The sequence below is a fragment of the Bos taurus genome, chromosome 23 (assembly GCF_002263795.3).
Source record: "Bos taurus isolate L1 Dominette 01449 registration number 42190680 breed Hereford chromosome 23, ARS-UCD2.0, whole genome shotgun sequence".
Classification (NCBI taxonomy): Eukaryota; Metazoa; Chordata; class Mammalia; order Artiodactyla; family Bovidae; genus Bos; species Bos taurus.
This window is the reverse complement of record NC_037350.1, coordinates 4,159,277-4,182,879: the sequence shown is the minus strand read 5'-3', so window position 1 is coordinate 4,182,879 and position 23,603 is coordinate 4,159,277. Positions and strand designations below refer to the sequence as shown.

General features: G+C 38.7%; 1 protein-coding gene across 2 annotated transcripts in view; it reads right to left on the bottom strand.

Annotated features, from left to right (window-relative positions):
* The window catches only part of COL21A1 (collagen type XXI alpha 1 chain), a 234,927-nt gene that overhangs the window by 78,893 nt on the left and 132,431 nt on the right, over positions 1–23,603 (bottom strand). For both annotated transcript variants that reach the window (XM_059880512.1, XM_059880511.1), the window contains 2 exons: positions 15,453–15,506; positions 15,308–15,361 (listed from right to left, as the gene is read on the bottom strand). In XM_059880512.1, coding sequence (XP_059736495.1) covers positions 15,308–15,361; positions 15,453–15,506 — 108 coding nt within the window. The remainder of the gene's footprint in view (positions 1–15,307; positions 15,362–15,452; positions 15,507–23,603) is intronic.

Genomic DNA, 23,603 nt, shown 5'->3' with positions numbered 1-23,603 from the left:
GCAGTCCAAGGGACTCTCAAGTCTTCTCCAACACCACAGTTCAAAAGCATCAATTCATCAGTGCTCAACTTTCTTTATAGTCCAACTCACATCCATACATGACTATTGGAAAACCTATAGCTTTGACTAGATGGACCTTTGTCAGCAAAGTAATGTCTCTGCTTTTTAATACGCTGTCTACGTTGGTCGTAACTTTCCTTCCAAGAAGCAAGCATCTTTTAATTTCATGGCTGCAGTCACCATCTGCAGTGATTTTGGAGCTCAAAAAAACAAAGTCTGTCACTGTTTCCAATGTTTCCTATTGTATTTGCCATGAAGTGATGGGACCAGATGCAATGAACTTAGTTTTCTGAATGTTGAGCTTTAAGCCAACTTTTTCACTCTCTTTAATTTTCATCAAGAGGCTCTTCAGTTCTTATTCACTTTCTGCCATAAGGGTGGTGTCATCTGCCTATCTGAGGTTATTGATATTCCTCACAGCAATCTTGACTCCAGCTTGTCCTTCATCCAGACCAGTGTTTCTCATGATGTACCCTGCATATAAGTTAAATAAGAGGGTGACAATATACAGCCTTGAAGTATTCCTTTCCCTATTTGGAACCAGTCTTGTTCCATGTCCAGTTCTAACTGTTGCTTCTTGACTTGCATACAGACTTCTCAGGAGGCAGGTCAGGTGGTCTGGTATTCCCATCTCTTGGAGAATTTTCCACAGTTTGTTGTGGTCCACACAGTCAAAGGCTTTGGCATAGTCAATAAAGCAAAAGTAGATGTTTTTCTGGAACTCTCTTGCTTTTTCGTTTGATCCAATGGGTACTGGCAATTTGATATCTGGATCCTCTGCCTTTTCTAAAACCAGCTTAAACATCTGGAATTTTGCAGTTCACATACTGTTGAAACCTGACTTGGAGAATTTTGAGCATTACTTTGCTAGCATGTGAGATGAGTACAATTGTGCGGTAGTTTGAGCATTCTTTGGCATTGCCTTTCTTTGGGATTGGAATGAACACTGATCTTTTAAAGTCCTGTGGCCACTGCTGAGTTTTCCAAATTTGCTGGCATATTGAGTGTAGCACTTTCACAGCATCATCTCTTAGGATTTGAAATAGCTCAGCTGGAATTCCATCACCTCCTCTAGCTTTGTTCATAGTGATGCTTCTTAAGGCCCACTTGACTTCATACTCCAGGATGTCTGGCTCTAGGTGAGGGATCACACCGTTGTGGTTATCTGTATCATGAAGATCTTTTTTGTACAGTTCTTCTGTGTATTTTTGCCACCTCTTCTTAATATCTTCTGCTTCTCTTAGGTCCATAGCATTTCTGTCCTTTATTGAGCCCATCTTTGCATGAAATGTTCCCTTGGTATCTATCTCTAATTTTCTTGAAATGATCTCTAGTCTTTCCCATTCTATTGTTTTCCTCTATTTCTTTGCATTGAACACTGAGGAAGGCTTTCTTATCTCTTCTTGCTATTCTTTGGAACTCTTTATTCAAATGGGTATATCTTTCCTTTTCTCCTTTGTCTTTAGCTCTTCTATTCACAGCTATTTGTAAGGCCTCCTCAGACAGCCATTTTGCCTTTTTGCTTTTCTTTTTCTTGAGGATGGTCACGATCCCTGCCTCCTATACAATGTCACAAACCTGTCCACAGTTCTTCAGGCACTCTGTCAAATCTAATCCTTCGAATCTATTTCTTACTTCCACTGTATAATGGTAAGGGATTTGATTTACCTGAATGGTCTAGTGGTTTTCCCTACTTTCTTCAATTTAAGTCTGAATTTGGCAATAAGGAGTTCATGATCTGTGCCACAGTCAGCTCCCAGTCTTGTTTTTGCTGACTGTATAGAGCCTCTTCATTGTTAGCTGCAAAGAATATAATCAATCTGATTTTGGTATTGACCATCTGGTGATGTCCATATGTAGAGTCTTCTCTTTTGTTGTTGGAAGAGGGTGTTTGCTATGACCAGTGCGTTCTCTTGGCAAAACTCTATTAGCCTTTGCCCAGCTTTGTGCACACCAGGACCCAGGAGAAATGAGCAGTGACCCCACTGGAGACTGAACCAGACTTGCCTGTGACTGTCCAGGAGTCTCTAGCAGAGGGGTGGGTTGGCACTGGCCTGCTGCAGGGCTGGGGGCACTGAGTGTAGCAGGGCATCATGCATGGGACCTTTTGAAGGAGGTCACCATTGTCACCATTATCTTCATTACCTCCACCAGAGTTTGGCCCATGTAAATTACAGGGAGGGAACACAGCTCCACCCATCAACAGAAAATTGGATTAAAGATTTACTGAACATGGCCTTACCCATCAGAACAAGACCCAATTTTCCCTTCAGTCTCTCTCCCATCAGGAAGCTTCCATAAGCCTCTTATCCTTCTCCATCAGAGGGCAGACAGTCTGAAAACCACAATCACAGGAAACTAACCAATCTGATCACATGGACCACAGCCTTGTCTAACTCAATGAAACTATGAACCATGCCGTGTAGGGCCACCCAAGACGGACGGGTCATGGTGGAGAGTTCTGATAAAATGTGGTCCACTGGAGAAGGGAATGCCAAACCAATTCAGTACTCTTGCCTTGAGAACCCCATAAACATGAAAAACTATTCTCAAATTCTCTAAATTACTAAAAGTTGCTTCAAAACATTCTCTCAAGCTGGACATGATGGTTTAATAAAAAGAAACTGCTACTTATTATTAACTAACCAGTGAATGCAGAAATGGCCATGACTAAAATAAAACTGTGGATGATGCTACAGGCCAGAATCACAAGTCAACAATACAAAATTACAAATAAATATTTGCTGTTGAGAGAATTATTCTACCAAAAGAACCACAAATCTGGACTAAAAGAGACTATGACTGTGCAAAACTTTTAAACAAAGTTGCCTTGTATCACCACTGCTTTTAATGTTTTTCTGCCAGTTTTTACTAGCCCATGAATTAAGACAAAATATAAAAATAAAAGAGGTAAAACCTGGAAAGAAGAGTACAAAATATATTTATTTATGATTATATCTCTATTTGCCAATATACCTATTACCTTGAAATAACTGATAAGAGAAATCAGTTAATTGCTGTTTTAAAAATTAACATACAAAACAGTTTTTATATGTATAAGCAATAACCAATATAAAAATATATTAAAGAAAATGTTCTACTTATAATAGGACCAAAAGAGACAAAAATTCCTACATATAAACTTAGGTAATGTTGAGAACCAATACAAAATAAATTATAATATTATTCCATTGAGTTTTAAGATTGAAATGAGAAGAAAGGTAAATCACAATCCTGAATAGGAAAACTCAATACTGAAGTGATGTTAGTGCCTCTAAAATTAATCCATAAATTCAAAGGAATCCTCATTAAAATAGAAATAGAAACCTCTTTTAAAAATTGAAAAAAAAAGATACAGGACTTTATGTGGAAAAATAAGCATGTAAGAATAGCCAGGAAAATTTTGATCATAAAGAGTAATGAAGAAGTACTAGGCCTGCCAATATTAAATCACATTATGAAGTGACAATAATTAAACAATTTGGCCGTGGAGAAGATGTAGACAGATAAGTGGAACAGAGTGGAAAGCCAAAAACACTGGACCCAAATGAAAATGGAAATTTAGAAATTGTGAATTGGTTTAGAAATGGTTTTTAAAATAAATGGAGAAAAAGTGAAATTTCATAAATACTGTTGCAGTAATTGGCTATTCTTTTAGAAAAAGAAAGGTAAAAATATGAATACTCATCTAACTTTACTCCAAATACCAAAAATTTTTAAGATTAAAATATAAAATAATAGAAATTTTAAAAATTAAATCATGCATAATTGTATTCAAAATGTTAGAATGCTGAATCTTTCTATACAGATACAAATATAGGAGAAAAGAAGTAAAACTTTATATATATGTACATATACATATATATATACATATTTTAAATTTCTGTATGACTAAAATTCTAAAAAACAAATTAAAACACATAATATAATTCAGGAAAATTATTTTCACAGAATTTATGACATGCATATAAAAATCATTCTTAAAAAAGATGAACAGCCCAGAAGGAAAAAAATGCATATGAATAAAAATCAAATTGCAGAGAAGTAACATTATTTCCATGATTATACAGTGGAAGTGACAAATAGATTCAAGGGATTAGATCTGATAGAGTGCCTGAAGAACTATGGATGGAGGTTCGTGACATTGTACAGGAGGCAGGGATTAAGATCATCCCCAAGAAAAAAATTCAAAAAAGCAAAATGGTTGTCTGAGGAGGCCTTACAAATAGCTGAGAAAAGAAAAGAAGAAAAAGACAAAGGAGAAAAGGAAAGATAAACCCATTTGAATGCAGAGTTCCAAAAAATAGCAAGGAGAGATAAGAAAGCCTTCCTCAGTGATCAATGCAAAGAAATAGAGGAAAACAACAGAATGGGAAAGACTAGAGATCTCGTTAAGAAAATTAGAGATACCAAGGGAACATTTCATGCAAAGATGGGCTCAATAAAGGACAGAAATGGTATGGGCCTAACAGAAGCAGGAGATATTAAGAAGAGGTGGCAAAAATACACAGAAGAACTGTACAAAAAAGATCTTCATGATCCAGATAACCACAGTGGTGTGATCCCTCACCTAGAGCCAGACATCCTGGAGTGTGAAGTCAAGTGGGCCTTAGGAAGCATCAGTACAAACAAAGCTAGTGGAGGTGATGGAATTCCATTGAGCTATTTCAAATCTTAAAAGATGATGCTGTGTAAGTGCTACACTCAATATGCCAGCAAAATTGAAAAACTCAGCAGTGGCCACAGGACTGGAAAAGGTCAGTTTTCATTCCAATCCCAAAGAAAGGAAATGCCAAAGAACGCTCAAACTACCGCACAATTGCACTCATCTCACACGCTAGCAAAGTAATGCTCAAAATTTTCCAAGACAGGCTTCAACAGTACATGAACCATGAACTTCCAGATGTTCAAGCTGGATTTAGAAAAGGTAGAGGAACCAGAGATCAAATTGCCAACATCCATTGCAAGAGAGTTCCAGAAAAACATCTACTTTTGCTTTATTGACTATGCCAAAGCCTTTGACTGTGTGGACCACAATAAACTGTGGAAAAGTCTTCAAGGATGGGAATACCAGACCACCTGACCTGCTTCCTGAGAAATCTGTATGCAGGTCAAGAAGCAACAGTTAGAACTGGACATGGAACAACAACAAATAGGGAAAGGAGTACGTCAAGGCTGTATATTGTCACCCTGCTTATTTAGTTCATATGTAGAGTACATCATGCAAAATGCTGGACTGGATAAAGCACAAACTGGAATCAAGATTTCTGGGAGAAATATCAATAACCTAAGGTAGGCAGATGACACCACCCTTATGGCAGAAAACGAAGAAGAACTAAAGAGCCTCTTGATGAAAATGAAAGAGGAGAGTGAAAAAGTTGGCTTAAAACTCAACATTCATAAAAGTAAGTTCATAGCATCCTGTCCCATCTCCTGGCAAATTATGGGGAAACAATGGAAACAGTGACAGACTTCTTTTTGGGGATCTCCAAAATCACTGCAGATGGTGACTGCAGCCATGGAATTAAAAGACACTTGCTCCTTGGAAGAAAAGTATGACTAACCTAGATACCATATTAAAAAGCAGAGACATTACTTTGCTGACAAAGGTCTATCCAGTCAAAGCTATGGTTTTTCCAGTAGTCATGCATTGATGTAAGAGTTGGACTGTAAAGAAAGCTGAGAGCCGAAGAATCGATGCTTTTGAACTGTGGTGTTGGAAAAGACTCTTGAGAGTTCCTTGGACTGCAAGGAGATCCAACCAGTCCATCCTAAAGGAAATCACTCCTGAATATTCACTGAAAGGACTGATGCTGAAACTCCAATACTTTGGCTACCTGATGCAAAGAACTGACTCATTTGAAAAGACCCTGATGCTGGGAAATATTGAAAGCAGGAGGAGAAGGGGACAACAGAGGATGAGATGGTTGGATAGCATCACTGACTTAATGGACATGAGTTTGAGTAAGCTCTGGGAGTTGGTGGTGGACAGGGAGGCCTGGCGTGCTGCAGTCTGTGGGCTCTCAAGGAGTCAGAAATGACTGAGTGGCTGAACTGTACTAAACTGGATACTGTTTCCAAAATCACATGACAGGGTACTTTACCTTACTCACTAAAAAAGAATTACAAATCAAACCAGTATCATTTTGAACTTATAGTAATTAAAATCAGAAATTTTAATGAGTATCAATGCTGAAAAATGTGTGGGAAAAGATATTTTCCACATACTTGTTGATGGAGTACACACTTTCTTGAAGGTAAACAATTTGCATTAAAATTTAGTTATGAAATTAACCCTTTGATTCTCTAATCAATTCCACCTCTGAGAACTTTTCCTATGGATATACTCAGAAAAATTTACTGAGAAATACATACAAAGATGTTCATTACAGTCTTGTTGATAATATACCCACACTAAGGAACCACAGCACCCCTAAGTTAGAGGTTCCTTAAGTTGGAAAAAAAACAGCTCCTATAAGTCTATAGCTGTGATTAAGCTTCTGTTTACAGTTTCACTCACAAAGCCTTTTTGAATTTTCAACTTTCCACTAAACTGCTTGAGTTTTTTTCAACTCTCATCTTTGGCACATAATGCCAATAATCTCTCTTCAAATAGTTCTTTGTATGGGTCATGTGATTTATTAGACCCGAATCTCCTTGAGAAAAACATCCATTCTCCATGCACTCCTATTTTGTCTTAGTAGATGTGATCATTATTTATCAATATTTATATTCTTACTTCTAAGCTTATGGGGGAATCACACTTGTCTGACACTTGAAGTTGGTGTGGTTTACAAAATTTGCTCTGGCTAAATAATGATGAATGGAAGTGGTTTAAGAACAGCTGTTTGATTCTCCAAGGACCTGGTAGCATAATTAGTTATAATCTAGAGAGTGAAACTTCTGCACGCCTGAGTCTGCTAAGAACTTAGTTTAATTTAATGAGCAATAAATCTTTTGTTTTAAGGCATCAGCATTTGGGATTTGTCTGTCATTGCAGCATAACCTACTCTGTCCTAGCTGATGACTTAATGATGATTCATGATAATTTACTGAATAAATAAAATACTTCCATTTTTTAAAATACAGTAAATACTCGAGTCCTCCAAGAAAATTCCATTAAAATAATTATTTTGAGGAGTCACACTCTTGGTTTCCACTTAGTTTACAAGAGATTAGAATCAAAGAGAATCCAACATTTGCAGTAAAGTAGTTCCATTTTCTCCAGGTTGCCTCCAACCCTTTTATGACTGATGAACATGCCTTTGATGAGACTGTCAATCTGATAGGTTGATTAAGAGTCACAGTCTCCAAAGTTAGGCTGAGATTACTTCTTTGAGTAGCAAGAAAATATGAAAACTAATATTTTAAAACTCTCATTCTTTTAAAATTAACATGTGTCTGTGTTTTTAATGTATATAATCCTTTGTTCAGTAGCACAGTGTATAATTCATACATGGGACTACATGCCCAAATGAGTTGACTCATTGGAAAAGACTCTGATGCTGGGAGGGATTGGGGGAAGGAGGAGAAGGGGACAAAAGAGGATAAGATGGCTGGATGGCATCACTGACTCGATGGATGTGAGTCTGGGTGAACTCCAGGAGTTGGTGATGGACAGGAAGGCCTGGCGTGCTGCGATTCATGGGGTCGCAAAGAGTCGGACACGACTGAGCGACTGAACTGAACTGAACATGCCCAAAAGTTTTTCACTGCAAAGATTTTGCAGTTTAAAAATTTTGATGAACCAAGATCTAAAGTGAACAACCCCTTCCTTCTCAAAAGTGATTTTTTTTTTTTTCTTTCTTAAAGCCTTTATTTCTGAGATATGGCAGAAACATCTTACAGGTACACATGGAAAAGTAAGATTATGAATCCACTCGCATGGCGCAATCAGTGCAAACCATCACTCATCCCTCCAGCCTCCTCCTCCCTCCCCTTTTCCCCCTCCTCCCCTGCCCTTCCTCATCCCTTCCCCCCTTTCCCCTCCCCTTCTCCTCAGCTGCTCACAGGCCTTTCCATACTGCAGCTAATAGAGCAAAAAAGGAATAATCACACTGTTAAAAAAGATTCTGGTGAAAGCAAAAAAAAAAATAGGGTGAAAAGAAAGCCACACTGAGATGAAGACATTTTGTTTCAACCCCTAATTCTTGAGTAAATTCAGGCAGATGACAAGTTTCTCATTTCTCAGTTTCAAACTTGTAAAAAAGGGATTATCTAGCTCAGAATTACTGTAAAATGGGCAAGGCATGATTTATGCTACTAACCTTATAGGACTTTTTGTGAAGAGGCATGCGATAGAGAATGCATGTGGATAACATACATGCAAGTATATCTAAAAATAAAACAGAAAAACTAGACCCAACAGTAACACCTTCAGGCATCCAAGATAGTACACGTCTTCTACCTCTTCTTTGTTTCTTATCCTCTTAGATAAAAGCAGACACTAAGTGTCACGTGGGCTCAGGCCAGATTTACTGGTAGCTGTTTAAATCTACTAGTACATTCCCTCTCTAACAGGGGCATTCCCTTGGGCTTGGGAGTCACCATTGGACTACGCCTTCCGGAGCATCCCTGCCACAGTTAATCAGTGAGCACAACACAGGGCACACTCAAGTGAAGACAACAGATGAGAGTCTGAAATCAAGAAAAGACGAAACATTCTGTAAAAACTCAACAAAAGTTTTAAGCTTCCCAATGACGGCAGTAGAGAAAAAGGAAACAGGACAAGAAGTGGCAGAGCAGCTAAGAAATGAGGCAGGACGTAGAATGAACGGTTATTCATCATGAACTGAGAGGCTGAATCCAGTATAGTGCCCTAAAAGGAAAGAGGGTGAAGGATCGGGAAACAGTCGAGAGTCTGCAAAAGCATCTGCAGACGTAGGGAAAGACAAAACACACAGGTCAGCATCACATGGACAGATGGGAGGGAAGCTCAGCCAAGCCTGACTCCAGAGAAGATTTCTGGAGGGTCCTGCTGCCTTGGAGGAAAAGCTTCTAAGGAAAGGAGGTAGGAGAGAAGGAAACCGTGGTGCCACTTCTTCTCTACAAAGGAGAGAAAGTTTTTCTAAAAGAGCCTTGCTTATAACAACTTCAGGATTTCTCCAGATTCAGATGAAACAAAACATTTCATTAAGAAAAAAGTGTGTGTGGATATTTATTTAATAATACTTTATTATTTATTCTATGATTTATAACATATACTTATGCATGCATACATGCATGAGTCATGTCTGACTCTTTGCAACCCTATGGACTGTAGCCCACCAGGTTCCATCTGTCCAAGGGATTCTCCAGGCAAGAATGCTGTAATGGGTTGCCATGCCCTCCTCCAAGGGATCTTCCTGACGCAGGATCAAACCCACATCTCTTACATCTACCTGTATTGGCAAGGGGGTTCTTTATGACTAGCGCCACCTAGGAAGCCCCAACATACACTGATACCAATATATGCTTATCACTGATGTGGATATATATTTGACACATAAATTGATATTCATATTCATTTATATTTAATAATAATAGAATAATAAACTATCATTGGAGGAGAGGAAGGGCATGGGGTTGAAACTGGGACTCCCCAATATCTAGAGAACAGAGAGAGAAGACAACAATTAAATCATGAAAAGGGAACCAGTGAAAGCAAGAGAAAACCTAGGAACATGTGGTCCCAGAAGCCAGGAGAAGAATAGTTCCAAAAAGAAGGCAATAGATAGTTGTGTCAAATGCTGCTGAGACACAGATAAAGAGAGATACCTGAAAACAACAACTCCTGGCTTTCAAAGAGAGGGGAAACTGATGATTTAATCATGCAACATAAGGTTGGGATGGGCAACCTCCTGGAGGGGGTTCAAGAGAGTTTCTGAGTATTTACATTGTGATGGGAAACAGAAAAATAGGGGCTAGCTGAAGGAAGCTTTGTAGTGGGTTTACCTTGGTACGTTTCTGATGGGTCATGCCTTGGGTGACTGGGAAAATTTAATGAAGAAAGATCAAAGTAGCCATATGGTCCAGCAACCCTGCCCCTGGGCATGTAACCTAACAAAACTATAATTTGAATAAGTATCTGCATGCCTGTGTTCACAGCAGTGCCATGTACATAACCAAGACATAAAAACAGCCTAAGCATCCATCAATAGATGGGTGGATAAAGAAGACATGGGGTCTATCTGTCTGCCTATCTATCTACAGTAGAATATTACTCAGCAAAAAAAGAATGAAATAATGCCATTTGCAACAACATGGATGAACTTAGAGATTATCACACTAAGTGAAGTAAGCCAGAAAGAGAAAGACGTATACTTATGTGTGGAATATAAATATAATATTATATATATATATAAAATACAGCTTATATGTGGAATCCAAAATGTGACACAAGTGAACTTATCCATGAAATAGAAACAAACTCACAGACACAGAGAACAGACTGGGGGTGCCGAGGGGGAGGGCCTGGGGGAGCCATAGAGCGGGAGTCTGGGATTAGCAGATGCAACCTGTTATTTACAGCATGCATAAACAAGGCCCTACTGTATGGCACAGACAACTGTACTGAATATCCTGCAGACAAACCACAATGGGCAGGAATATGAAAAAGAATGCTTACATACATCACATCATGTGAAACGTATGTGTGCAGGCCAGGTTGCTTAAGTTATGCCTGACTCTTTGTGACCCTATGAATTATAGACCACCAAGCTCCTCTGTCCATGGGGATTCTGCAGGCAAGAATACTGGAATGGGTTGCTGTGCGCTCCTCCAGGGGATCTTCCAGACCCAGGGATCGAACCCACTTCTCTTATGTCTCCTGTATTGGCAGGCTGGTTCTTTACCACTAGTGCCACCTGGGAAGCCCATAGAACATATATGTATATACACACACACACACACACACACAACTGAGTCATTCTGCTCACTCTGAGTCATTCTGTTGTACAGAAGAAATCAGCACAACATTGTAAATCAACTTTATTTCAATCAATTTTTTTTTTTTTAAAGAAAAAGCTTGAGACACAGAAGAGCAGGACTAATGAATAACACAGTAATGGAGAAGGATGAGACCTAGAGCACGTAGGAGGGCTGGGCATTACACAAGGACAGTTCACCATGGCAACAGAAGAGAGGGCAGAATAGAGCTACACACACATCAACGAGGGTAAAGGGAGCAAAACAAGGTTTACGGCACTCCTGAAGGTGCAATCCAACACTAAGAGAAACAATAATGGATAAACTACAATTTTTTTTTTTTTTTGGCAGTTTACAAATCACCATGATGACCATGGTCATCACCCCTAATTTACAGTGTTTAATTCTGGTCAAACATATGCCTGGCCTTAGTTAGTCTGCACAGCAAGGCTGTGAAGAAATACTTGTAGCCCAACCTTCTAGATTTGGGAAAACAGATTTAAAGACATTAAGAAGCATGACTAGGAAGGTGAAGCAGTCTAAATTCAGGGTACAGCCTGAAACTTGTCACTGCATTAAGCCTTCCCCCACCTTGCAACACACAGGGGCACACACCCACGTTGGGCCACGGGGCTATCAGAAATCTACATGGGCAGACTACTCTCCCTAGTTAAGAAAGAAGGAAAAAGAAGAATAAAGAAGTAAAAAGTGGCCCCTTCCTAAGCCAATTCTATTTCTCCCTCCTATGTCATTACTGGCTTTGTTTAAATTTTATTAAAAAAAAAATCTATCTACAGGAACACTGCTAGAGGTGAGAGGTGAAGAAGTAAAGCCACTGGAATGCTGAATTTTAAAATATTATTCCCTAATAACCCTTTCAGCTGGGTCCTTTATTACTATTCTCAACATATATATATTGGAATTCCTTGATTGTGTAATAGATATCACTGTAACATCACTTCAGCTTTTGCCTTTCAAAGCCCAGATAATGAGGCTTATTCATCTAAGAAAAGGCTCGCTCATCACATGATGCCCTGATATGATGCTGAGAGCAAGTGGACAAAGAGATCCTGAAAAGACAATTCAAGTGTTTGATGCTCTGATGAAGATACTAAACAAAATGTATATAATTGGTACCATAAAGATAACCTTAGTTAGAATTAAGATATATTTTTTCTTAAACCCTAAAAAACCAAATGATGAATTTGAACAAAGTCTGGCTAGTTTAAAAAAATTATTAATGCTTCCTGTGTCTCTAAAATTACATTTGCCATGCAAAGTTTCATAGTCAATTAGAAAACCCATAAATATACATCAGTTAATCAACCCAGCTTAATGTTTTTTAACAAAATATATTTCTCCACATGATTTAAATATATTAGGCTTCCTTAAGGTTGGGGAAGTGCTTTGAAGTAGTTAAAGTATTTCTTAGAGTCCAAAGAATAGCTTTGGACTGAAAGTCATCAACTGAAGACCATTTGGTGGATAAGATGTCCTCTTAATTTTGTAAATTCAGGGAAAAAGAAACCATACAAAATCTATATACATTCTCTTCCCTGATATGTGAGGAACAAATGTTACAGTCAGCAAGAAAGTGCATATAATTTTAATTATCTTAAGTGGAAACTCCCATGGGAGTTTTCAGTGGAAATCCACAAAATGGAAATTATTCTGGGAAAATATCCCAACAGAGAACAGTACATGTGGAACAATCCCCTGAAGGCCATGGGTGATGCCTGGAAAAAATGCCCTGATTGACCACAAGTCAAGGCCATCCCCAGGGTATGTTTTCAACCTTCCCTTTGCTGAACATTCTGGAGAGAGAACCAAGGAAAAGCCTTTAACTCACTAAACTATTGTAGCTCTCCAGTAAAGAAATTCTCAGAGCCACAGGGGATGTCAAGAGGGAAGTTAGGGGCAACACATTGGGATTTTAGGCCCATAGTCACGTCCACCAGAGTTGACGCCCAAACAATGAACTTCAGAAAACAACACTGAACAAAATCACTGCTAGGCTGAAAACAGAGAAATTTATATAAACATACATCTTATTCATTTTGTCTTCTTCATTAGAATATACGGCTTTCTGAGAGTCACTTGCTTCTATTTTAAAGATAATACAATGACTCAAAATGATAGAGCAGGTAGCTTAAGAGGCAACTAATAGAATTATTGTTCTTTTTTTGCCTAAATTTTATTTTATTGGAGTATAGTTGGTTTACAATGTTGTGTTAGTTTCTGGTGTACAGCAAACTGATGCTGCTCTACGTATATACATATATGTATGTGTGTGTGTGTATATTTTTTTTCATATTTTTCCATTATGGTTTATCAGCGGATATTAACTATAGCTCCCTGTGCTGTACCGTAGGACCTTGTATTTATTCCTCTTTTTATAAGAGCTTGCATTTGCTAATCCCAGCCTCCCACTCTCTCCCTCCCCGATCCGTCCTCCCCCTTGACAACCACAAGTCTGTTCCCTGTGTCTGTGAGTCTGTCTTTTATAGATTGCTGTTCTTTACTTTTAAATAAGGTGTTTTACTCCAATTCTTTTATGGTGAATGAATAAAAATCCACCATTTAAACCCAAGTCAACACAAAAATATTTAAACAAATATATTCATTTATCCATTCCTAAATACATTTATTCATGCATGCATACTTTTATATATGCACCCCATGCCTGAATCAGGCTACTTGTGAACACATTAAAGAAACAGCAATGATCCTGTACACTAGAATAGAATGAGGTGCCCGGCATGTGGTCTCAGAACAAATATCTGCAGCTTCCCAATGGGATCCCTCATTCTCATTCTCATAGAGGAGTTGAGGGTCTCTCATGATAGCCCAGAGCATTCAAATATAAAACATCTCCATACCTGTGGGCCTGGCCTGCTCTCCATCACTTCCTAAGAAGCACCTTCATCATTTAAAATAGGCAGAGATTGCCAGTGGCTAAAAACATTCACAGAGGCCCAGGTCCCTTGAGAGGCAGGAAGATTTTGTACCATTTCTTCGAGAATTCCATCAACTGCTGTTGTTGCTCTGTCTTCCCCGGCTCCGCCCAGCATTACAGAGCTGCCCTGACAGATTCCACCTTCTCTGTATCTTTTCCGGTCACTGACTGTCCTGTTTGCCCTAACATTTCCTGCCCAGGACACATGCCAGCCACCCCCATGCAACAACCCAACCACAACCTCATTCCTTGATAAACCAACCAGAACAATAAAACAACAAACATTTATTTAAGGAAAATCCTGTACCAGGAACCACACTAAGTATTTTTCATATGTTATCACACTTATTTTGTGATATAAACCTATAAAGAAATCCCCATTGATTCAACAGACAAAATAAGATTCAAAGACATCAAATCACATGCCAAGATCAAACAGCTTGAAAGCAGCACCCCCATCATGAGATCTGCCAGGGGGTCCATCCAGAGATAGTACTTGAGCAGCTACAATTCCCTATAACCAGTATGAACAATCACAAAAATATAAAATGGATGGAGTCCAGATCAGTGTTTCTCAGGTGTGAATACCATGCACCCTGTTTTTAAAAGGCAATCATTTTGCAAGGCTTGTAGCTGGAAAATTAAGCACAAGTTTTCATCAGGTGCAAACAGCAGAAGAGCCTGCAAAGAATGCAGAAATAAGATTGTGCTTTAGGAATTAAGCCAACAAATCATCTTGGCGATCTAAGCAAATCCAAATGGCCTTCTTGGATATGGGCCAGCTTCCTGGATCCAGGATTGGATCCTTGGGGAGGTACTAAAATATTGAACAAATTTAAAGAACATGGTTCTTCCAATTTAAACAAAGAATGCATTAATAAATTAAATACCCCCAAGCACCTAAAATTAAAAAAACAAAAAATAAATAAATGAACATGGCAAATCTCAGAGCTATAGAAAAGGAAAGTCAGACAAATGTCTGCACCCACAGAATCCCTACAGGAGAAAGAAGTCCATCCAGTTAGACTAAAATGGGTTTCTATTGTGGAGATTGATAAATGGCTATAGGTGACTAACATGGGAACATACTCCACTCATATAATTCTCTTCTAAGAAGGCAGCTCCCTATGGAGCTTAGCCACAGACAGAGAACACGGCACCAGGGCAATGCAAATACTGGTGCCATTTGCCAGTGGTCATTTCGGACAACCACTTTGTTCTGGTGATAAAAGCCTCCTGTGTGCTTGATCAGCCAATGGTCCCTGACGTTTCTGAGCCAAAATCTTGGACTTCACCAAGATGAACGCCATTGAATGGGGGTCATCACAGGTAACAGCCTTTGTCTTTGAGTGACTAAAACAACCAGCTTTGTTTGTGTGTATTTACCTTTTCTCCATCTCTCCCAGGTTCTCCTTTGTAACCTGGCAGTCCTTGTGCTCCCTAAATTAACCACAAAATAAAAATCTGTTAGTTATGTTCTTTGGTTCACTAGAAACAGTACCTCTAAAATAAGAAGACACAGGCCACATACTTGTATTCCCGGGGATCCTGGAACACCTGGTGATCCTGCTATTCCCTGATATCCCTGAAGAGAAGGAAACAAGAAATAATTATTTCATCATATTCACAAAGGGCAGCCCTCCATTTCAATTTTCTTTTTGGTTTCACCACGCAGCATGCGAAATCTTAGTTTCTCGATCAGGGATCAAACCCATGTTCCTTACAGTAGAAGCACAGAGTGTTAACCACTGGACCGCCAGGGAATTCCCAGCCTTCCATTTCAGAATTCACTCTTCCTCACAGTTCTCACACCTACGACTTCACTTAATGACTGTTTAAGAAGTTTAAGAAACCACAACTACAAAGGGGCAAATGCTTAATAAGGAATGCACATCGTCCAGTCTTTAGGAAAACAGTATTAAATATCTCCAGCTCAATAAAATCATCGAGAAATGCTTCACTGCAAAAGAAGGCTTTGAGCAGCAAATACAGAGTCAATGTTCAGAGTTCCCAGAGAAATGTTCTGCACATTAGAAACATATTCAATGTATTCGAAAGAAAAGCATCTAGGATTGGAGGATTAAACAAATGTGACACATTTTAAAACTACCTGATTATCAGTTCAGTTCAGTCGCTCAGTCATGTCCGACTCTTTGCGACCTCATGAACCACAGCATGCCAGGCTCCCTGCCCATCACCAACTCCCAGAGTTTACCCAAACTCATGTCCATGAGTCAGTGATGCCATTCAACCATCTCATCCTCTGTCATCCCCTTCTCCTCCTGCCCTCAATCTTTCCCAGCATCAGGGTCTTTTCCAATGAGTCAACTCTTGGCATCAGGTGGCCAAAGTATTGGAGTTTCAGCTTCAACATCCATCCTACCAATGAACACCCAGGCCTGATCTCCTTTAGGATGGACTGGTTAGATCTCCTTGCACTCCAAGGGACTCTCAAGAGTCTTCTCCAACACCACAGTTCAAAAACATCAATTCTTCAGTGCTCAGCTTTCTTTATAGTCCAACTCTCACATCCATTACATGACCACTGGAAAAACCAGATTATGGTCATCTGCAATAAATTATGAATGCTATTCTTCAGGATCAGTCTATAACAGACTTTGGGTTGCCTATTTAGAAAGTTCACCCCACAAACACGGCTATAATGTGTCCCTCTACCTCCCAAGGCTGAGCTGTCTGCTAAGGTCACTTTCAAATCCATTGTGTCCTACACATCCTTCCAGAATTTGGAAACTTGGTAAAACACAACTTTTTCAGACAGACACAGACTATTCAGTCTTCACTCCCTGCATGGCCACTAAACTCCAAAATAAACTTCAGACCCTCAACACTTGCCCACGTTTCCCTGGATCAGTGTCAGGTTGACTTGGACCACCTGGCACCTGCAAACATTTCCCTCTCTTATTCACATCCCATCTTTCTTAGATCTTACTGTTCAGGTACAGTTTTCTATTGTCAATGATTATTAACACAGATTTCATTAATGTCTCCAATAACATCCTAATTCTTAAACCCAAAAGCTTCATTCCCATGTGGCTATTCATGAGTGTCTGCATGGATCTTTGTATCCACCAAGTTACATGTCAGTACATTTTCAGCTGCAATTTTAGAGACACCAGAAGTCCCTGCTTTTCCATTCCAATTTTCAAATATTCCTTTTACTACCCTTTGTTAACTCTGATAACAATAATAGCAACAATAATGGTGCCTTCAAAAGATCAGTCTCAGATTATTGTTTTTCTCTTTTTATATACTTTCTCATTTTGTAAAGTGCTCTCAGCTACTCCCAGAATGGGGGTGACTATGATTTCTATCACCAACCATCAGTCTTCCCCCATTTGCTTGTTCACAGAATGTATCATCATGTTTTCTCCAGTATTCCTTAAACTCACATATTTATCTTGAGTCCACTGGCCCCACGCTTAAACATTTTATTCCGCCCCATGAACAAGTCTCAAAATGAACCTCTTCAAACTCCATACAAAGCAACCTGCAATTTCCAAACCCACCATCCGCTCTTTAGGATGGCACTGTCTCTGTGTCACTGGATTTTGCCCCCTTGAGATGAAAGACGAAGAATCATTTATTTCTATATATCATTGAACAGAGCATCTGCTGCATATTTTGTCAGCCAAACACTGGAAAAATTCACCTCCAAGTCATCCACACAGAATGCAAGTGTAAAAACTCTCTTTCCCCAAGGAACCACGTTTGCTTGTGTGGCTTCTGGAGTTGAAACTGCAGTAATACCACGTGGTTCATGCTCTCAAAATCAGGGAGGAGAAAGAAAAGCCATGGACACAGCTTGTTCAGCCTGGAATCTCTGCCACTCTAGTCATCACTGAATTTCCTTCTCTCTACCTTTGGAATCAGATGGGCCTGGAATTGCTTTTCAGCTGCCACTGCTAGCATGCACCTACACAGAACCAGGTCCATTAAAAATGCCACCACTCAGGGTGCTCCTTACATCCTTCAAAACCCTGTGTGCACCATCTGGAGAGGGTGACGTGACTTACAACATGCTGCTATTATTGGGAAAAAAATAATAGTACCAATGATTTATACACTACTAATCATGTTCTAGACTACATACTTCATATATGTTAATCCACTTAATCCTCACAGCCACCTTTTAAAGTCGGTTGTACATTATCCCCATTTGCAAATGAGGAAACTGAGAAATTGCCAAAAGTTACATAGCTAGGAACTAACTAGACCAAGCAGGTAGAAATGTACCTCTCATCAGAAAATGCTGCGTGGCACATCCAGTCCTAGGACTCTAGAACAATTAATCAGATTCAAGAACTCCATGTGCCAGACTAATTTGATCATATTTTTATTGCTTTATTTTTAATAGCTAACATTTATTGCATGCCTAGTATGTGCTGGTATTATTATTGTTATAATCATTGGCTGCACAGTATGAGGGATCCTAGTTCCTCATCCAGGGACTGAGCACATGTGCCCTGCAGGAGAAGCACAGAGTCTTAACCACTGGATCATCAGGGAAGTCCCCAGATTTGTTTTAAATGCCTTAGAATTCTGAGGACCCAGAGGAAAGAAATGTTAATAAAATTCCTCAAAAGAAAGTCACCATGGAAATTGACTACGTATCAAAATGATTGGTCATCAGCAATGGTTCTCATTTAATGAATTTTTGCTTTCACATTTTTTTTTCAAAAGTCAAGCCAAATGTCATATGTGCTTTATTACTTTATTCAGAAAGGTAATCGTTAGTAGATCAAAAGCTGCCATGGCATCTCTCCCCTCTGAGGAAGGAGTAAGTTAATGTGTTACATTTTAATGGATTAAGGCACTGTAGAGATACCACAGACAGTGTTCCCAGCTCACCTCTGACTCATAATGTGACCTCAGGCACACTCATCACATCCCCAAGTCCTGGGAGGCAACACAGTGAAGTGGAAAGACAATGAATTTTAAAACTGGAAAAGACCTGGGGCTGAATTTTTGCTCCTCCCTTGACTTTCTGCTAAGCCATTTTACAGAGCTAAGCCTCAGCTTCTGACCATAAACCAGAATAATAATAAATCAACAGAGGACTCACAGGTGAAAATGTCTGGCAGTTGTTAGAATCTCAGCAAAGGTAAGCTTCTTTCTTTTCTTCAGGCTCAGTGACTGTGTACAAACCATAGATCGCTCCTGCAGAACCTTATTCTTTAGCCTTAATGGCCACCGTCAGAGCCTGGGGCATCAGGTCATGCCTCAAGCTCTCCTCAGCACATGTACAGATCCAATGCTCAACATGTTACCAAGTCCTGTGTTTCCAGGGGCCTGTTTGCTTTGTCTTTAGAAAAACAGCAGCACAGGAATAATCAATGCTTCCCACTATATAAGAACCAGCTTACTGCTGTTTTCTTAACATACAAGATGCATTCTTGAAAACTTAATTGTATCAAGAAGCTCAAGGATTATTTTAGAGCTAGAGGACACATGATTAGCAACAAAATAAAGAAAAACCAAAACCACATCCGACCTGGGGGATCCCAAGGCAAATCACCAGGAGAAGTTGGATAAATTTCAGTAAAACAAATTTTGGACTAAAAATCAGGAAAATAAAGGTTAACAGGGAGGAATATTACAACATAGAACACTTTCCAAGAGGAGCAAGAAATAAAACATTGCCTGACTCATAGCAGGGTACATTTAAACCAAAAAAAAAAAAAGCCCTGAAACAGGACAAATGATAAGCTTTTCATATAGGTTACTGAGTTTTTATTTTTATGAATATAGGTGTTTCTGTGTTTTCTTGTAGAACTGCAACTTTCACATTATCATCGACCAATTAATACTACTTAACATTAAATTTGCCCTTTTGCAATTTTAGCAGGTCCAAATACCCACCCTTCCCCCAACTGCAAGATTTCTGAGAGTATGAAAGTCTTTTCCACGTTCACACAAAGTCTCTTTGTAAATGAGTCATTTTTTAGGAAAAAATATTCTTGCTGCCAAATTTCAGGGTTGAAGAATAGAGAACCAATTTACTTTCTTCCATGATTCAGAGTTCTGATGCTCCAGGAAAGATGTATAGCTTTGAAAAGGAAATTAAGAAAATAAAATCATTGTGCAAGAGTCACAATTTCTTTTGAGCCTAGTTCTAATCATAGCATAAAATATTCTGCCAATCTAAATGTATAATTTTGTTTCAGTAATGAAGATAGTCATTGGTTTCTTTTAAATACTCTAAACATAAAAATGAGAATGAAATCCAGAGAAATCTCTTTGGATGTTACTTCCATTTTTAAATGTAAAGAAGAACGTGATTTAAAATTTACACTATTACGTAACTTTCTTCCGTGTTTCCCAAATTTCCAATAGAGTCTCTTAGATACCCAGCCAGGGTAACTAGGCAACCAAAATCAAGTATATACTTTTAATGTGTGCTGTGGATTCTTCTGGGCAACTCAATTCTACACACAACTAAATTTTCTACATAGCTACATTCTAACAATATTCATAAAATTGTCTTTCCAGGTATATCTATTATAGAAATTAATTTGTCACTAAAGCCAAGGAGTTCATAGGCTTTAACTGATTGTTAAAATGACTTGATAAATAAATCACATGAATATCTATAAAATTACACACACACTGAGCTCTAAGAAAGAACCATGATGCTATGGGGGGTGAAGGGTAGGCAGTCCACAGAAGCTTCCCGAAGAGATAGGCTCAAAGGAACAGTCAAGGAAGCATAGTGCATCAGAAGGAGCCCTTCAGCCTGCCCTGCAGTGGACAGGATGAGCCGCATCCATGAGAAGAAAGAAAAGAGATCACAAAGAAGCAGGCTCTGAAACAGGACCGGCATGGGCAGACGGAAGCCAAGTGCACAGCACTGAGGGTCTTCGATCCCTATCCAAGCCGCTCAGCCAGGGGGTCACACAATCAGAATGGAGCTCTGCAAAGCTTACTTGGAGGACAGATGAGAGGGGGCAGGAAATGCATGAAGTGGAAGCTTCCTGCAGGGGAAAGGATGAGAGGTAGAACCTGAATCTACTCAGGGGTGTTTAGTCTAACCTGAAGGTGGGGAACAGGGGGTGAGGGGGTTGGAATTTATGGAATGAAGCCTAGGTTTCTGGCTCGTGCAGAGAGATGGCTGATCCTGCCATTGACTGATGGCCTCTGGGGGAAATACAGTTTAATTGGTGATCAACTTAATAGTAGCACAAACATTAGAAAAATATTTTTATGGACTAAAAAAAAAGTAAATTGAATGACAGTCACAGGAAGAAAGCCTAGAGCTTGAAAAGGTTATTTCATTTATGAAGATTGTTTTTTTATAATCCACCTACTTCCAGAAGTATTTTTAGTAGGTTGGTGGCTAACATTGAAGGGCGTAGAATCAATGGAACTATTTAATACAGGGCAGAAAGGGAGAAATGATTGCACACAGGCAAGAGAGAAGAGTTTAGAGGGATGGAAACCTAGAATCATGATTAGAGTGCTGATTAGACAGGTGTATACATTTGTCAAGACTTGAAATGAGTGTATTTGTATTTTATTGTAAATAATCTATATCTCTATAAAATTGACTTATAAAGAAAAGAAGTTATATGCTTTTGAGGAATAAAAAACAGAATTTCTAATTCAAATGAAAGCAAGTTACATTTACTATACAGATCTTCTTTGACTTACAATGGGATTATGTCCAGAAAAAACCATCTTAAATTGAAAATATAAACTGAAAATGCACTGAATACACCTAACCTACTCAACATCATGGGTAGCCTGGAAGACTTAACCATGCTCAGAAGACTTCTATTAGCCTACAGTTGGGCAAAACCATTGTACTGCATCTCACTAGTCTAGGAAAAGATCAAAATTCAAAGTATAATTTCTATTGAATGCATAGTACTTTTGTACCTACTTTTGCATAGCACTTTCAACTTTTTAAAAAGTTGAAAAATCATTAAAACATCTAAAGGTGGGGAGTGGGCAGCAACATCTGCAAGTGAAACTTAATCTAAATCTAGTTCTCCCTGCCTCAGATAAAGGAATGAATGATAATCATAAAACAACACCATCCACTTTCCCATTATAATTCGCCTTGAGCTAACCACTGCCTTCCTTTGACAAATAATCTCTGCAGATACAGCTCTGTTCTGTTCTCAGATTCACAGATTCAATTAAACTTAGTTACGTAAATTACTTCACTCCCTGAATGAGGTTACACTTAAAGTTATACTAAGCTTATTTCGAAAGGAGAATGCACAACTTTTAAAGGTAACTGGTACCATTTTAGTAACTGTTATAATCTCAAAGTAACTATTATAATCTCTATAAGTTATGCTTTATGACCAATAGTTCCTCACTCCATTTCTTGCTCTGCTGCTAACTTTTTTTCATAGTACTTCCCACCATATAATATTGCTTACTTTTTATTATTTCGTAATTGTGAATTTATTATCTGTCTCTCCCCACCGGTGTGTGAGGTCCAAAACAGCAGGGTATTTTTTCTGTTTTGTTCATTGCTATATTCCCTTACCCTGGAACACTCAATGAAATACCTAGTATGTGAGTGGAAGAATGAAAAACCAAATAAACAAACAAACACATAAACATTGTGTCCAACTAGTCACCACTAACTAGGGCTCTAAAAATAATAGTGGAAACAGCTCTGATTATAATCAGACAGATTATAATCAGACAGCTCTGATTATAATCAGACATTATAATCAGACAGATTATAATTAGAAGAAGATACAACACAGGCATGAATTGGCCTTTAAAATCACAAGTGCTAAAAACAAACCAATACAATATTGTAAAGTAGTTAGCCTCTAATTAAAATAAATAAATTTAAATTTAAAAAAAATCACAAGTGCTTGGTGTCATCAATTCCTTAATTTAATTAAATATACAAATAGCTTTCACATCTATAATGATTATACACAATTATTATTATTGTACATACTACCTATAATATATAAAATATATTGTAATCTACTTAAGAGATGCATGAGATAAACATGGAAAGATTCATATGTGAGATTTACATAAGGGGTGTATTGAAAAAAAAAAATGAAGTAGCTAATCCACTAAGCATTGTCTAGGAAAGCTTTATAGAAGAGGTGAGTTTTATGTACCATTTTATTAGAAAAAGGAAGATAAACTGCCCAGGCGCTGGATACTTCATTTGAGGCAAACGGTCCATATTTGAGCTTATCAGTGAGACTCCTGAGGATGCGTGTGCGTGCGTGTGTTTAGTGGTAGCGGAAGACAGTGCGACCATGAGCATGCTTGGCGGGGAACACAGACTGAGGGGAAGGGAGAGCTCAGGTAGAAACTGTTCCATCTAGAACGTCCCCAACACTTCATAACAAGTCCACCTCCCGTCATTCTCTTTCCCAAACTACATCACAGCCATTCCTTTGACTTGTACACTAACATCTCCCATTTTCCAGACCCCCCCATCTCCACAGCACCCAGCCTCCAGGTCCTCACAGCTCTTAAATGACTGAGTACACAATTGGTACCATATTCAGTTCAGAGTCTGAAAAGAAAAAAGCATAAAAAGCTTGCCTCCTGGGTCCTATTACTAATTATCCCCCCAGCCCCTGCCAAGCTTACTCCGCAAGCCTAGTGTTCCTATTTATTTTATTTTTTATTTCCTAGTGTTCCTTTCCTCCTATTCTCTACCGCCACTCTG